Here is a 15,708-nt window from a genome sequence, read left to right as displayed (position 1 = left end):
CACAAACTTTTTCCTTAAGTTTCTATTTTAATGTATGAATTGTTGACAAAGTCTGTGTAGAAAACTATTCAACCCGGCCAAAGTGTCATGACAGTGAGTCTAGATCTTCCTGTAAAATTTGATGTATAGGTTTTTGAGTTTTTCTATTGTATAGGTTAGTGCTTATTGTTTGGATAGATTGTAGTTCATAGATAACCGTTTTTCTATTTAAATACCATACCTCAGGTCCTATTTTGCTTTTTTTCTGTTTTATCAACCATAAGCATGATTTGCTCATTTTAGTCATCACGATTTGCAGGTATTTTAAATTTAGGGGTCAATTCGAGCCGAGCTTTATCAACCATAAGCCTAATTTGATCATTGTGGTCATCACGATATAGTTGCCAATAGGGGTAGATTCAAGCAAAGCTGAGCTCGGCTCACTGAAGGTTCGAGCTCGAGTTTGATTCGAGCTAGATACTTGAGTTTGAGCTCGGCTTGGTTCAAAGCTCGCAAGTTCGAGCTTGGTTAGACTCGAGCTTGACTGCAAGTTAATATTTTCTAAAAAAATAAAAATTATACATATAATAATATTTATTTTATTTTATATACAAAAATTTAAAAATTATAAAAATTATTTACTATTATAAAATATAAAAATATTATTTACATAATAAAACTGATTTATTATATATATATATATATATATATATTTATTTATTTATATTTATATGTATGTATGTATTATATTAGACTCGATTAGGCTAGTGAGCCTCACAAGTCGAGCTTTATTGGGCTCGAGTTCGGCTCAATTAGCAAACGAGCCTATATATCAAGCTCGAGTTCAGCTCAAAGCTCGGTTTAAAACAAGCTGAGGTGAGCTCGAAAAGCTTGTGAGAAGCTCTTGGATCATGGCCACCCCTATTTGCCACTCCACTCGATGTTCCCATAAGGAATCACTTGTATTGATGAGATATGGCTTTAGACCTAGACTTGTGCCCATTTTAAGTTAGGCTTGGACATAAATTTAGGACTGTGGGTTCTTGTTTGGGCCTAAAATATTGGGTCCAACCTTTTTTTTTTTTGGATGAACTTAGGCTTTCTCAAAAAAGCCCAGCCTAAGCCTGAGTTTGAGCTTGACTTGATAATATATATTAAATAATAAAAAATATATTTTGTTTAATAAATATGTATACAATATTTAAAATATTTTTTTATTGAATAAAAAAAGAAGAAAAAAAATATGTTTTCAATTTTCTGATTGGGCTTCGGCCCAAGCTTCGGACTTTTATATAAGGATTGGGTTCAGCGGTGGTGGTGATGTTCTTGGTCTTGGCGATGATTGCAACACTATGGAAATTCTTCCCCTCTTCGGCTAGGAGGTCGGGAGGTCTTCGACGGTTGGCTGGCACGTCGGCTACTATCGGACTTTGAGGGGTCGGCCCTGTTGGATCTGACTGGGCCGATGGCCAACGAGTCCGGAGACACGTGCTCGTCATGGTGCCCCAGGTTACCAACGGGGTGGCTGCCCTAAGGGTAGCCTCCTACCGGACGCCCCACCTCATCTAGCCTCTACGCGAGGTTGTCAAGCCGGTCGAGGACCACTTGAAATTGGTCCATCATGACCAAGTTCTCAGTGTTCCGGGTGTTTCTTTCCATATTAGTTGAAGCTTAGGAGTTAATTCTTGAGTTTCTTAGAGTAAATTAAGGGAAGTCTTAGCAATCAGATTGATGTACTTATAGTGGATTTCAAATGTGTTTGAAATTTGGTTTTGCAAAATATATTTATATAGAGATATACTTATATATTATGGTTTCAAATTGTTTGCAAAAAGGTTTTAATTCCCGGGATCCATGTGAGTAGAAAGTGTAATATTGTACCTTGCAATCGAGGGAGAGGTCCTCTCTTGTTGGGCAATGTTTGATCATTATGGGCTAAGAGGTTAAGTGTAAGGCCATTGAGGATAATACCTGATGGACTAATCTTACATCTGCCCACAGTCCTTGGGTTTTCACAAGATGGCTCGACCCAATGACCACTTAGTGTAAGTGTTGGGCCCCTTAAGAGCCCATGGTAATGGACTCAGGGGTTCACTGCCCATAATAGTGAATCCGGCCAGGCCTTGTAACAAAGGCTAGGCTAAACCCATGTGGCTGATGTGTAGATCGATGCTAGGGTCTCATGCCATACAAAGAGAACCAAACCATCCAGCACTTAAAGGGTAAAGTAAGCAATATGACTTAATGGGCCTAAAGCCCATTTCGAACTAGGCTTAAAAAGTTTAATTAAATTGGGTCATTCTAGGTTTATAATCTGATTGGGATTAGCAATTGGATAAGATAAGTCTTATCAACTTGAGAGTCCAGATCTAATACAAGATTTAGATTAGGAAATCTCATTCCTAATCAGATTAGGAAGTTGATCCTAAAAAGATTATAAATATGGGGCGAATTCCACAGAAAATACACAATTCTTTCTGTAGTCTTTTCGCTCCCTCAACTCTTGGTGCCATCCCAGTTTGATCTCCACCTATTGGAGTGATCAAGAATTGTTCTTATATTGTTTCTTGGTGAATAAACAATCAAAAATTGTGCTCACACCACCCTACTCGTTTTTTGGTGAAGAATCCCAGGTTTTTGCTGAAGAACCATTCTTGATAATCCTATCTCAACATATGTTGTGTTATCTTTAGTGGAAACGGATTTGGCATTCTCTTTGGGCGTGAAAACCTACTTTGGGAGTTCATTTTACTTCGTATCAGGTATATCCCTCACTTTCCTTTTGGTTTTAGATCTGGTCCGGTTTTGATTCAAGAACGAACCATGAAAATACAGTTTTCTAAATTAGGGAATATGATTCCCGGATGGGAGAGAAAGAAATTTTTTGAAATTTTGCCCAACATTCCTGTAGGGTTCGGCCATCCATATGATGGATCTCCCATCCCTTCACAATTTGCTTTTGAGCCAAGGAGTGGCTGAGTGGTTTGAGGCCTAGAGTGGCCGAGGGCTGATAGGCCGGTCCTACGAGGAGCAAAGGAGAGAGAATGTCAGAGGCCCCAGGTTGATACCCGAGGCGGAGACTCCGACAATCAAGTTAGTGTGGGTGCAATACAAGGTGGACGAAGCCTGAGATGGGAACACTTAGACGAGGCCACAAGGGGAACTAGAGAGTTCTAAGTAGTTTTGAGTCTAGATTCCAGATGTTTACCTGGAGAGGGTTGCTCCCTATTTATACTTGAGACCGTCTGGAGGTAGGTGGTCAAATATTATTTCAAACAAATTAGTGTTGTGGCTCTCTCCTGTGCATCTTTGGGTAGTAATGGATGCTTCGGCCATGTCTCGTCGATGTATTCCAGGATAATCATCAACTCTGCAACTGGTTTTCCATTGTGAACAAGCATAGGGATCTTCTTGGGAACCGGGTTATACTTCAAAAGCAATTCACTCTTGTTGGACAGATCCTCTTCTATGTATTCATACTCTATCTCCTTCGATTTCAGAGCCCAAATGACTCTGTAAAGAAATGGGCTAGGCCAAGCTCCCAACAACTTCACTTCTCCCATTTTAAGATATCTTGAGCTGGATATGGATGGCCTTCTAGTTCACTACAGCATTGCTTTATAGTGAGCTGTATATGGGCTAGGCCAGTCCTACAAGGAGCAAAGGAGAGAGAATGTTAGAGGCCCTGGCTTGATACCCGAGGCGGAGACTCCGATAGTCAAGTTAGTGTGGGTGCAATACAAGGTGGACGAGGCCAGAGGGGGAATTAGAGAGTTCTAGGTAGTTTTGAGTCTAGATTCCAGATGTTTACCTTGAGAAGGTTGCTCCCTATTTATACTTGAGTCCGCTTGGAGGTAGGTGGGCTTGGACGGTCAGGATGTAGTCCTTTCCTAAGGAGCGTATCCATCCAAGGCCGCCGCATGCAGCCGTGCCATTGGTTCCAGATCGCACGTTTGGAAAGACAATGATCTCTCTGCCTCCACCTCCCAGTTCCATCCGAAGCATTGATGTGGGTAGGGAAATGGTGTCACAATCAGCCAAGGCAATGGGTGACGGAGTTTGGAAAGAAAAACATTAGTTATTCATAAATAACTGAAGCACAAATCAAAAAAGAGAGAGAAGCAGTATTGGTCCATGATGAACAAATTTAAATCCTTTAGAACCTTAAAAGAGGAAATGAGGAAGATATAACAAGTAGTAAGGGAAAAAAGGCTAAACCCTTTGTGCCTCCCGTGTGCTTTTATGACATAGTATAGATTGGAAAACAGCAGCTAGTTAAGAACTGGGGTGAAGTAGGCATCGTCATGTCTCTCCGAGCTGTACTCCCCAGCCCAGCCCCTGTTACACATCGAACTGTAATCATCTTGTTCTGAGGGAATGGCAGATCTCGAAATTTGTAGTCCTTACACAATCCGATACAACATGTATCCACAGACTCCTCATCTTGAATAACAATGTAACCCGAATTGGGTCTTTGTGGTGGAGGCAGAGAGAGGGAACTGGGAGGCTGCTGTATAGTGAAAGATGCCTTGTTCACATACATTATGTTTTCAATCCAATGATCTCCTTCTAACCTTTTCGGAATTGTCTCATTAAGTAGATGATAAGGCAATCTGATTAAGTGAATGATGGAAATTTTGACAAGTAACCCATTAGCTTCTAGCCAACGTTGGTGTCTCTGCAACTACGAAACTCAGATCATTCACCTGCAAGCAATGAAATACAGAGGAAATCGGGAAGAAGAAAGGGGAAAGGGAAGAAGAGAGATCGGGAGAAAGAGGGAAAGGACTTGGAAGTCGTTGACGCTACAACTATTGTTGTTCGTGTATCATGAGGTTGGGGAAGATGAACAGTCTTTTTCTCCGAATAATTATTACAAAGTTAATATAAGGATTAAAAAATATCGAAACAGCAGATTTCAATAAAAGGCTAACGAAAAGGGGTCTTAATCGCAAAATAAAATATAGGGGGTCCTTATCACAGACCCTATAATACAGGAGGTCTTTATAATTTACCCTATAAAAAATAACACCAAAAAATTTCTGCTTGGCTGAGATAGAGATAGAAAGATTGATCTAGCAGAAGATCCGTACGGGTAAAGATCAACAAATTCAATTAGGTTTAACTTGTAATTTGATTTGAACTTCAATGGGCTACACATGCCCAATTAACATCACAAAAAATAATCGGACATCTTTAAGTTTCTGGCAATCATAATTACCTTTCCAGAGTTTTACTTTAATAAAAACCTCCCCTCTAATTTCACAAAAGCCTGTGTTACCTCCCTTCTATCTTTATAACGAAAACTTCAAAGTTATAAAATTACTCTTGCAATTTATTGAAGTATCTTTTAATATAATTCAAAATGTCAGATTTATCCTTTAGACTTCGTTAGACTTAACGTTTTTTTTTAGAGGAAAATTAATTTATTCTTTTCAATTTTATTTGGGAGATTTTTTAATTAAAAAAATCTTTTTAGAATATTTTAATAAAGTTTTATATAAATTAAAAGATATAAGAGTAAAATAGCTGTTTTTGAAAAACTAATGGATTTGGCTAACATTTTTGGTGCAAGACAACAATAAAAGCGAGGTAACTGCTGGTTTTTCAACAAGAACCTCAGGGGTGATTGTCAGAAATCTCAGGGAGGTATACCCAAAATCATAAAGGAGAGGGGTTATTGGGATTTGAGTGCCTGACATTTCAGGCTCGCCACGTGGTAACCAATTTAGCCACCTCAGACCACGTGTAATTCAATTCCCATGAGGATGCCTGCTGTACATGCAAATGTTCGCAGCAGATCCCGAGTGGCTTTGACGCCTGAACAAGTGGCTTCCCAACAAAAGCTGAACTCCATTCAAATAGCCAAATCTTTGATGTTTGATCAACATCAATGAGCATGACAGGGTAGAAGAACCTCCATATCGATCAGATCCGAGAATGGAACAAGTGAAGCTATTTGGAGCTTTTCCAAGCCCATACGTTTACAGAGTAATCTGGGCTCTGAAACTCAAGGGTGTGAAACATGAGTACATAGAAGAGGATCTCTCCAACAAGAGTGCTTTGGTCTTGGAGTACAACCCAGTTCACAAGAAGGTTCCCGTTCTCGTTCATGGTGGAAAGCCAATTGCAGAGTCCACCGTTATCCTCGAATACATCGAAGAAACATGGCCGAGTAACCCTCTGCTGCTTCCACAAGATCCTTATGAGAGAGCCCAAGCTCGGTTCTGGATCAAATTTGGAGAAGACAAGGTAAATCACTTTTTACTTATTGCGCACAGACACTCGTAGCCCGGATGTTTGATTTAAAAACTTTGAAACGATCCTCTGTTTGCGTTTTCTGAAGTTTTTGGTTTTGGTCACGAAGGGAGCAACCTTCATTGCAGTGTTTTGGTCTGTTGGGGAACAACAGGAGAAGGCATTCAGAGAGGCCTCGGAAGTGTTGAGAACCATTGAAGAGCGTGCTCTTGGAGAGAAGAAGTTCTTCTGTGGAGATAGAATTGGAATGGTGGATATAGCATTCGGGTGGATTGCTCTCTGGATGGAAGTGATGGAAGAGCTCAAAGGGGTGAAGTTGATGGAACCCCATGCGTTTCCTCGCCTGCATGCATGGATGGAGAATTTTAAGGGGATCCCTGAAATCAGAGACAACCTTCCTGATCGCCATAGAATGTTGGTCCATTTGAAACGTAGAATGGAGATGGTGGCCAAATCGCAGTAATGAAAAAACTAGATTCTTGGGTGGTCTTTGGTCTTTTGTGGTTGGAATATATTATATATGTAATATATTTTAGATATTATATATATATATATATATATATAGGCATTCGGCCTTTGTTTTTTAAGACTTAATTTTTTTTAGAGAATCATTCACAAAATCGATCCAAACCGATTCAATAACAAGAAGGTGAAAGAGAGATCTTGTATGTATGTAGGGTGAAACCGGCTAAGCTGTTGGCTGGTTGATTCATCGTTGGTCCAGTTTTCTTCCCCTGAACTGATCACTTGAAACAAAAAACTGCTGATTCAGTCCACAATCTTGTGACCCAACTAGTTGATCTATTGAACCATTTAACCCAAAGTCCCAATAAATGGCTTACCTTTTTTTTTATTTTTCAGTTTAATTATTTGGGAGGTATTTTATGTTTACACGAAACCCCCCTAATCCTTTGTGTACAGATATAAGACCAATTTGCCACCCCCAAATACCCGTGATCTCCTCATATATATCCTAGTAAATATATGAAAGTGACAATTGATTCAACCAGTAAAATATTTTGATTGTATTGGTTCTCGCACAAATGGGATTGAATCAATGAAAACGAGACTCCCTAAAATTTTCGCTTCATCAGAAAGGAGTCACACATGAAAAGGGGTTTGGTTATTTCGATTCCGATTGTTTGGTTGGGCAGAATCGGAATTCTATTCTCATTTTTTTTTTAATGAAATTCATTACAAAGAATCGTTCCGATTCTAACTATGAACCAAACGGACTCTAAGTTCTTTTGTATTAAAAAAATGATTGTGGCTGAGAGGGCGACTAACCAAATAACCAAATAGTGCAATAGGAACTGGTAAGGAAATGAGAATTATAGGGTCACCTCCGGGTGAGTCACCTGTGATCTGACGTGGCCAAATGCTTGAATTTATGACTAATGACAGATCACACCACCTGTAAAATTTGGGTTTTAACTATATGTCATTTATATATCATCCAAAAGCAAATAAGCCGATTTTTATAATATTTCAATAGATACAATTTTTTGGGTTACACGTGGTTAATTAATAGGATAAAAATACTATTTAAAATTCACCAAAACTTTTTTACATTTCTTTTAAATTCATCATAACTTTTATTAATAAATAATAATCATGGTGATCTTTGAGGTTTAGAAAATTTAGTGATTGTTTGGTATCAATGGCGTTTATAAAATAAATGTTTGGTATAATTTTGCCTTGAAAAAAATGAGACAAAATCTGTTTTAAATATTTTGTGCGATTTTTTTTAAGCGCTATTAAATATTATTAGGCATCATATAAGCGTTTTTCAGCACAATAACATTACTAGGCATCATATAAGCCAAACAGTAAAAATAAAAGGTCTTGAAAATGAAACATCAGATTTGATATTTTTTTGATAAACGGCTCACAATTTTCAAGAAAGCCATTTATCTGATAAACAAATCAACCAATAACTTTTTTGTTGCTCCGAAAAACTACATGGATACCAAACACCATTTTAGTGAATGGTCATTAGGAAATGGAATCTACTCGTGCGAGTAGGTCGCACGTGCAAGCACCCATTTCCAGTAATTAATTATAATAATTCATTACTAATTAATTATTAATTAATAATAATAATTAATTAATTACTAACTAATAATAATTATTATTAATTAATTACAGTAATTAATAGTGTAGTAACATGAATCCATTTCTAGTAATTAATTAATAATTAATTATTATTGTATTAATAATTACTGATTATTACAATAATTTAATAAATATATAATTAGTGATTATAATTAATAATTACTGTTATTATAAATATTATTAATAAATAGATATTTATTTAAATCTTACTTTAAATTAAAATTATAAATACTGTTAATAAATATAGTAATTACTGTTATATTCAAAATAATTAAAAATGTTATTAAAAGTATTATTATTGAGTATTTAATAAAATATTATAACTAGTGACTATTACTAATAAATACCATTAATTTAATTTAATTTTTGTATTTATTAATTTAATGAATATTGTTAATAAATCCTATTCATAAATTTAATAATTATTGTTATATTAAAAACAACTAAATAATATTATTAAAACTATCATTAATGACTATTTAATTAAATAGTATAGTTACTTACTATTATTGATAAATGTTGTTAATAACGTTCTGACAACCGACAGTTCGACCGTTTAGTTCAAAAAGATGGTCCGTTCTGATAACAAAAATTACAAGTAAAAAATTACGGAACCATTCTAGCCACCGGTTTTCAGGTTGACGGTTTGATCATCCGGTTTGAACAGATAATATGTTCTGACAACAAAAACTATAGGCAAAAAATTGAGTGTGAGGTCCATTGAGCAGTATCATATATGTTATGTCATTCGAGCGTGTGACTCATACGACCTAAAAATAGTCAGTTTTCGGGTCGATGATTCAACCGTTCGGTTCGAACAAATGACCCATTTTAACAATAAAAATTAAAAAAAAATAAAAAACAACTGAAACCATTGAACGGGTCAATTGGTTGATGGCTCAACCATTCATGTCAATGGGTCATTGACCGATTCAATGGTTTTTGGCCAGGGACTAGGATTGGGGTAAAACGAAATTGGTTGCTTAGATAGTTTTCAATTAAAAAAAATAAAATAAACGATCCATTCTGACAACAAAAATTACATGCAAAATATTGAGTGTGTGAGGTCCATTAAGCATTATCATATGTGTTATGTCATTGGAGTGTGACTTATACAACCTGAAAACAGAAGGTCCATTAAGCATTACACGTGTTATGTCATTAGAGCGTGTGACTTATACAACATGAAAACGGAACCATTCCGACCACCAGTTTTCGGGTCAATGGTTTGACTACTTAGTTCAATGGGTCATTGACCGATTTAACAATTTTTGGCTAAGGATCGGATCAATGGGTTGACAGATCGACGGTTTCATTCTAGCCCCTTCCAAGCAGGGCCCCTCTGCTAGTTCATCTTATTAAAACATATATTTTAATTATATATGGGTTGCAGCTGGGTTAAAGGTAATTTTATAACAAAAAAAAATAATTAATAAACACAAATGGTCATGCAAAGAGTTCAGCTTTTGTCAGGGCAATGCCCAAAAAGACTGGTGGGACGGGAGTTCACATCTCCGCCCCACAGCACATTCCTGTCATGTATTGAGAACATCTTCTGATGATAGTATCAGCCTTGATAATATCATCGGGAGATGTTCCTAACACATGGCAGAGATGTGTTGTGAGGCGTTGTGGGGCGGAAATGTGATCTCGTGGAACGGTGTAAGCAAGAACTTGAAGCCGGATCTGCCATAGACTTAAGGCAATAGACCCAATGAATGAACGTCACCTATTCTTTGCATAAGTGGTGGTGTTCCCATGTATACCTTAACACAGCCCACAGTTACTCTAATACCAATATTTAGTTACTTTTATTATTTATTTTTCAATTTATATAGCCCATAATTCATGAACCCAAAATTGCACGTTTTTTCTTTCCTTCCTATTTCCCATGGTTTTTAAAACTGACCTAGAGACCGAACCGATTAGAGGTCCGATTATTAGGTCGAATAGTCCAACTTTTGACCCGAATGGTTGACCCGTTCTGACAAAAATTTAATATTTTAAAAAAAATAAATAATAATAAATGGTCAACGATTTGCTGACCAAAATTAATGATTTTTATGAAAAATCCGATTTTAAGGGAAACTGGAACCAGTCGCCTGACCGATTCCCAGTTTTTCCAATCCAACCATCTAGTCCAGTCTGATTTTAAAAACCATGCTATTTTCACTTTCATCTTTTCCTCGTTCTCTCTTCCTTAAATCCTAATTTACTCGGTTTAGGATGAGTCTTCATTCTATTTTAATTACTAAGTAGATTTCAACAATATAAGTTAAATGGTTTGATTTATTTGAATCCGATTTTCCCCTGTTTTGGCAAAAGATAAATAATTATTATGTGAGTTTTTTTGGTAAAAAAGGATAGTCATTAAGGAAGAATAAATTATAATATGATTGTGCTAAGATTTCTGAAGCTGTTATGTGATTTGGGTAGAAATTGAAGGTAAAAGTCGTAAGAAAGAATTCGTACCAGAAATTATCGTAAACAAAACCCGTTATTAACGTGTAAACGGGGGGCTGCAAAGTCAATATCCGTAAGCTTACAGCAGAACAAACTTTGTTTTGGATATTGATGAATCAAGTTTTTGGACTTACTACCTCGTTATTTGGTCTTCTTTCAAGTGGCTGATGATTCAGAGGCCGAAATGAACTTTTGCTGGATGAGGATCAGGATGCCGAGTTGACCAAGCCGAGCTGGGGGTAGATTAGGTGCCGAGTTAACTGGGCTGAGCTAGGCAGGTTAGGTGTCGAACTGACTGGGCCGAGCTAGGCAGGTTAGATGACGAGCTGACCAGAGTGTCGAGCTGCCTATTAGGTGCCGAACTGACCAGAGGGCCGAATTGCCTATTAGTTGCCAAGCTGACCAAAGGGCTGAGCTGCCTGGTGGCAAACTGGATTGATTGTTGAGCTTCGTAGTTCTTTAGAGACTTGTAAGGAATCAATGTCAAAGGACCCGGGGTGGCTAACCCGGCAAGGTTGCTCCGATGCTCAAGTCAGTACTCTCATAGTAGACTGCAAGCTAAAAATCACAAAGTATGAGAGCTAGAATATGCTTACTTGCCCCCCTATGCCATTGAGGTTGGTGCCTTTATATAGGCATTTTTTAGCGTGGGCTTCACGCATCGCATCCGAGATTTCCGAGAAGTCGTCTAAGTGGTCTGAGATTCCCTGAGGCAACTGCCATGCACGTTGATCACCCTCCGGATCGTTCAGCACGTGGGCCAACTTCTAAGGATCGTAGGAGTGTTAGGATATGCATGCCAAATTTGTTAGTGAGCACGTCTCGCAGGTTGCCAGGTCGGCGCCTGTGCTAGGCCGCTAGGTTGGCACCTGAGCCAGACCGCCAGGTCATGCCTGGGACAGGCCGCCAGGTGGAACACCATCAACTTAGCTAAGACAAGTTGTTGCCTAAATAGTTTCGGGTGTCGCCTACTTGTTCCGAGGTGTCATGTGTCACAATATCACTCTACGGCCAAATCCGCCCTCATCCGATATTATCCTAAAGAATGAGCTCAAACCAACGAACCTTTTCTACTTTCAACCTCGCAAGTAATGAAGAAGTGGTCAGAACAACGAACCTCCTCAAAAATGGTCAAGAATGGATGTCGTCGATCAGTCACACTGGTCAGCACATGGGTCGAAATCGGATTGAAGCTTCAATACCACTAGAGATTACCAAAGTTGATATTACTTTTGTCTGTGGCAATAAAACAGAACAAGTGGCCCTCTAAATTCTTCCAAGAGTTGAACATTCAAACGATAATCTTGGTATCCAAAATAGCACCTCGATCGATTTTGATCAGTTTAAATGAACATAACAGGGTAGAAGACCTTCCATATCGATCTGATCCAAGAAATGGAACAAGTGAAGCTATTTGGAGCTTTTCCAAGCCCATTTGTTTACAGAGTAATCTGGGCTCTGAAGCTCAAGGGTGTACAATTTGAGTACATGGAAGAGGATCTCTCCAACAAGAGTTCTTTGCTCTTGGAGTACAACCCAGTTCACAAGAAGGTTCCTGTTCTTGTACATGGTGGAGTTCCAATTGCAGAGTCCATCGTTATCCTCGAATACATCGAGGAGATATGGCCGAATGATCATCCGCTGCTGCCACAAGATCCTTATGAGAGAGCCCAAGCTCGGTTCTGGATTAAATATCTGGAAGGCAAGGTAATTTATTTCTCACTTCTTGCACAGACTGACACACGTAGACCACTAGGTGTTTGATTTAAAAACGTTGAGATGATCCTCTGTTTGCGTTCTTATTTTCTGATGTTTTTGGTCATGTAGCAAGCAACCTTCTTTGCAGCGTTTTGGACTGTTGGGGAAGAACAGGAGAAGGCACTCAAAGAGACGCCAGAAACGTTGAAAACCATTGAAGAGCGTGCTCTTGGAGAGAAGAAGTTTTTCGGCGGAGACAGAGTTGGAATGGTGGATATAGCATTCGGGTGGCTTGCTCACTGGATCGGACCGATGGAAGAGCTCTCAGGCGTGAAGGTGGTGGAAGCCCATGCGTTCCCTCGCCTGTATGCATGGATGGAGAATTTCAAGGAGGTCTCAGAAATAAGAGACAACCTTGATCTCCATAGAATGTTGGCCTGTTTGAAATGTAGATAGAGACGATTGAGATGATGGACTAATCGCTGTAATAATGAGAAAAAAAGTCAAAATCATGGCTTCCCCTTTCTTGAAATTCTCTGCTCTCACCAGGGCTTGAGATAGTTTCGACTTTCGATGTTTATTTTTTATTTTATCCATTTTTATCATTAATAATAATAATAATTTTCAATTATAAACATTTTTGTTTATATAAAATATAATATTAAATACATAATAAACTTTTCTGCAATTTTTTATAATTGTATTTGGTTTTAATTCAAGATACGTTTTCACTTTTCACCCATCAATTGCAACGGCTCAATCAAGAATTATCATGGTATTTCCAACGGCAAGGTAAGGCGGCAGCGGCAGCTGCAGATGCAGATACAGAGATTACCAGTGGTGAATGAAGATCAGCCGAGGAATAATGAGTCGGCGATGGTGAGGCGGCAACAATGAAGGGACGATGAACGGATAATAGCCGGTAGGTGGCAGATAGACCTGTTCATGGGCCGGGTTGCCCAATGGTCCGGCCCGCATTTCGGTCGGGCTTGGTCATGTAATTAGGCCTATGGGCCTGACCTCGGGCCTGTTCGACTGTGTTACGGGATGTGCTCGGGATTTGTCAAAAAAGCCCAGCCCAGTCCGACTCAGCATTGTATATTGATGTAACCGTTTTCGGGCATGTACCAATGCTTTGTGATGTGAAATTTTTTGGTTAAGTACCTCATTATTTGACCCGGTGGTGGTGTGCCTTAGTGATGAGCTACTTGGTGGTGAACTGCCTAGTGGCGAACTGCTTGGTGGAGAACTGCCTAGGGGCGAACTGCCTAGTGGCGAACTACCCGGTGGCGAACTGTCTAGTGGTGAATTGCTTGGTGGCGAACTGCTTGGTGGTGAGCTCCCTGGTGGTGAACTGCCTGGTGGCGAACTGCTTGGTGGCGAGCTTCCTGGTGGTGAATTGCCTAGTGGCAAACTACCTGGTGGCAAGCTCCCTGGTGGCGAACTGCTTGGTGGCGAGCTGCCTGGTGGTGAACTACCTAGTGCCGAGCTCCCTGGTGGCAAACTGCCTGGAAGAGAGCTACCTAATGGCGAACTCCCTACTAGGCGGCCGGTGACTTAGAGAATGGTGGAGCTCCCTGGTGCGGCGCAATCCGACTGCCCTCAGCATGAGGTGGTCTTCTTTCCTTTGTAGGTAGTGGGAGCTGAGGGACCTGCGAGAACTCCCATCTTTTCCTCCTCTTTGTAGATGGCGGGAGCTAAGGGACCTGCGAGAACTCCATCTTTTCCTCCTCTTTGTAGGCGGCGGGAGCTGAGGGACCTATGAGAACTGAATCAGAGGTCCCGGGGGTATTTTCCTAGTGGGGGCTCTCCGACGCTTAAGTTAGCACTCTGATTGTAGAGAGCTTTGAAGATAATATTGGAGAAACGAGAGAGCTAGAGAGCAGGGGTTACTTCCCTTTTTTCATCCCCTTCCCCTTTGGGGGGTGAGGTCTTTATATATCGGAGTCCTCGTGGGTTAGGTGGGTGAAAAGCCTCCAAACGGTAAGACTCATCACATCCTGTCAGAACCGGGGTACGGTGGTGAACTCCTCGAGGTCGTCAGGCTGGCGCTTGTGTCAGGCGGCCAGGTCGGCGCCTGGGCCGGGTTGTCACGGCAGCGCCTGCGTCAGTCGTCAGGTCGGTGTCTGGGCCAGGTTGTCTGGTTGGAGCATGTGTCAATCGGCGGGTTAGTGTCTAGGCCATGTCGTCAGGCAGGAGATCTTCCTGCGATACGCCAAACTACTCCTGTACCGAACTTCTCTACAAGTGGCGAGCTGCCTATAGCGAGCTGTCTGGGGGCGAACTGCCTGGGGGCAAACTCCCTGTGGCGAGTCTGCCAAACTATTTGTGGCAAGCTCTGCCGAGCTGCCTTGGCTCTTTGGCAAGCTCCCTGGTGAGCTACCGAGCTCGTGGGGTATGTATGCCGTCGAGTTTATCGGTGGGCGTCTTATGGGCGGCTTGGCCGGATCATGTGCTAGGCTGGTCCAGGTTGCGCAGGCCGCGCGCAGGTCATGCGTGCCACGCGTCAGGCAGTGCGCAGGTCACGCAGGCCGCGCGTCAAGCCGTGCGCAGGTCGCGCCAAGCTGGCCAGACTGGTGCCCGGGTGGGTCACCAACTTCATAAGTTTGTTGGCTGGGTGTTTACCTAGTTGTCACAAGGTGTCATGTGTCACAATTCCATTGGAGGGCCAAATCTGCCCTCATCATATATTTTATAAAATATATAATATGTATGTTATATATTATATAAAATATACAAATAATATAATATTTATTGAAATATATATATTTATAATTTAATATATACATTTTTTAGGGGTGTTCACGGGTCGGGTTGGGTCGGTTTATTGGGGTTTTCCCAACCGACCCGACCTGATTGGGTTACCTGAGGTGGAAACCGAAACCAACCCACTGATAGGCCAAATCGACCTGGTCGGTTTGAGTCGGGTTGGATCGGTTTGGGTCAGTTTCGGTTTTGCTCCTGTACAAAAAGACACCTAATTGAATTCTAATTGTAATTGCCTAATGGGTTGCCTATTTGGTGTAAAAGATTATAGAAAGTTAGAAACTAAAATAGATTGCCTATTCTAATTGTAACTGCCTAATGGGTCTTCTAGTTCTAGTAGAAGACTAGTTATGGTTAAGTAAGAAACTACTCAAACTAGGAACTACCGAACTAGTAGAAGACTAGTTCGGGTCGGGTCGGGTCGGTTTG

The 15,708-nt window shown here is 40.2% G+C and overlaps 2 protein-coding genes across 2 annotated transcripts; both read left to right on the top strand.

Moving 5' to 3' along the window:
* Positions 1-5,809: 5,809 nt before the first annotated feature.
* On the top strand, positions 5,810-6,821 carry LOC148876602 (glutathione transferase GST 23-like). The gene is made up of 2 exons (XM_088973610.1): positions 5,810-6,231; positions 6,347-6,821. The coding sequence occupies exons 1-2, from the start codon at positions 5,920-5,922 to the stop codon at positions 6,698-6,700; spliced, it is 666 nt and encodes a 221-aa protein (XP_088829736.1). The 5' UTR covers positions 5,810-5,919; the 3' UTR covers positions 6,701-6,821.
* Positions 6,822-11,922: 5,101 nt separating this feature from the next.
* Positions 11,923-13,044, top strand: LOC148876601 (glutathione transferase GST 23-like). Its single transcript, XM_088973716.1, has 2 exons — positions 11,923-12,522; positions 12,643-13,044. Exons 1-2 carry the CDS (start codon positions 12,211-12,213, stop codon positions 12,967-12,969), a joined length of 639 nt encoding a protein of 212 aa, XP_088829842.1. The 5' UTR covers positions 11,923-12,210; the 3' UTR covers positions 12,970-13,044.
* The last annotated feature ends 2,664 nt before the right edge of the window (positions 13,045-15,708 follow it).

This window comes from Nelumbo lutea, chromosome 1 (genome assembly GCF_056320005.1).
Source record: "Nelumbo lutea isolate HS-2025 chromosome 1, American lotus-T2T, whole genome shotgun sequence".
Lineage (NCBI taxonomy): Eukaryota > Viridiplantae > Streptophyta > Magnoliopsida > Proteales > Nelumbonaceae > Nelumbo > Nelumbo lutea.
Note: the sequence above shows the minus strand (reverse complement) of the source record. Positions and strands in the feature narration are given on the sequence as shown.

What these genes read in the sequence shown, in the direction of transcription:
- LOC148876602 (XM_088973610.1), top strand. Translation starts at nt 5,920, where the DNA reads ATGGAACAAGTGAAGCTATTTGGAGCTTTTCCAAGCCCATACGTTTAC. An exon ending in TCAAATTTGGAGAAGACAAG is followed by an intron (nt 6,232 to 6,346) that starts GTAAATCACTTT and finishes TTGGTCACGAAG; the next exon opens with GGAGCAACCTTCATTGCAGT.
- LOC148876601 (XM_088973716.1), top strand. Translation starts at nt 12,211, where the DNA reads ATGGAACAAGTGAAGCTATTTGGAGCTTTTCCAAGCCCATTTGTTTAC. An exon ending in TTAAATATCTGGAAGGCAAG is followed by an intron (nt 12,523 to 12,642) that starts GTAATTTATTTC and finishes TTGGTCATGTAG; the next exon opens with CAAGCAACCTTCTTTGCAGC.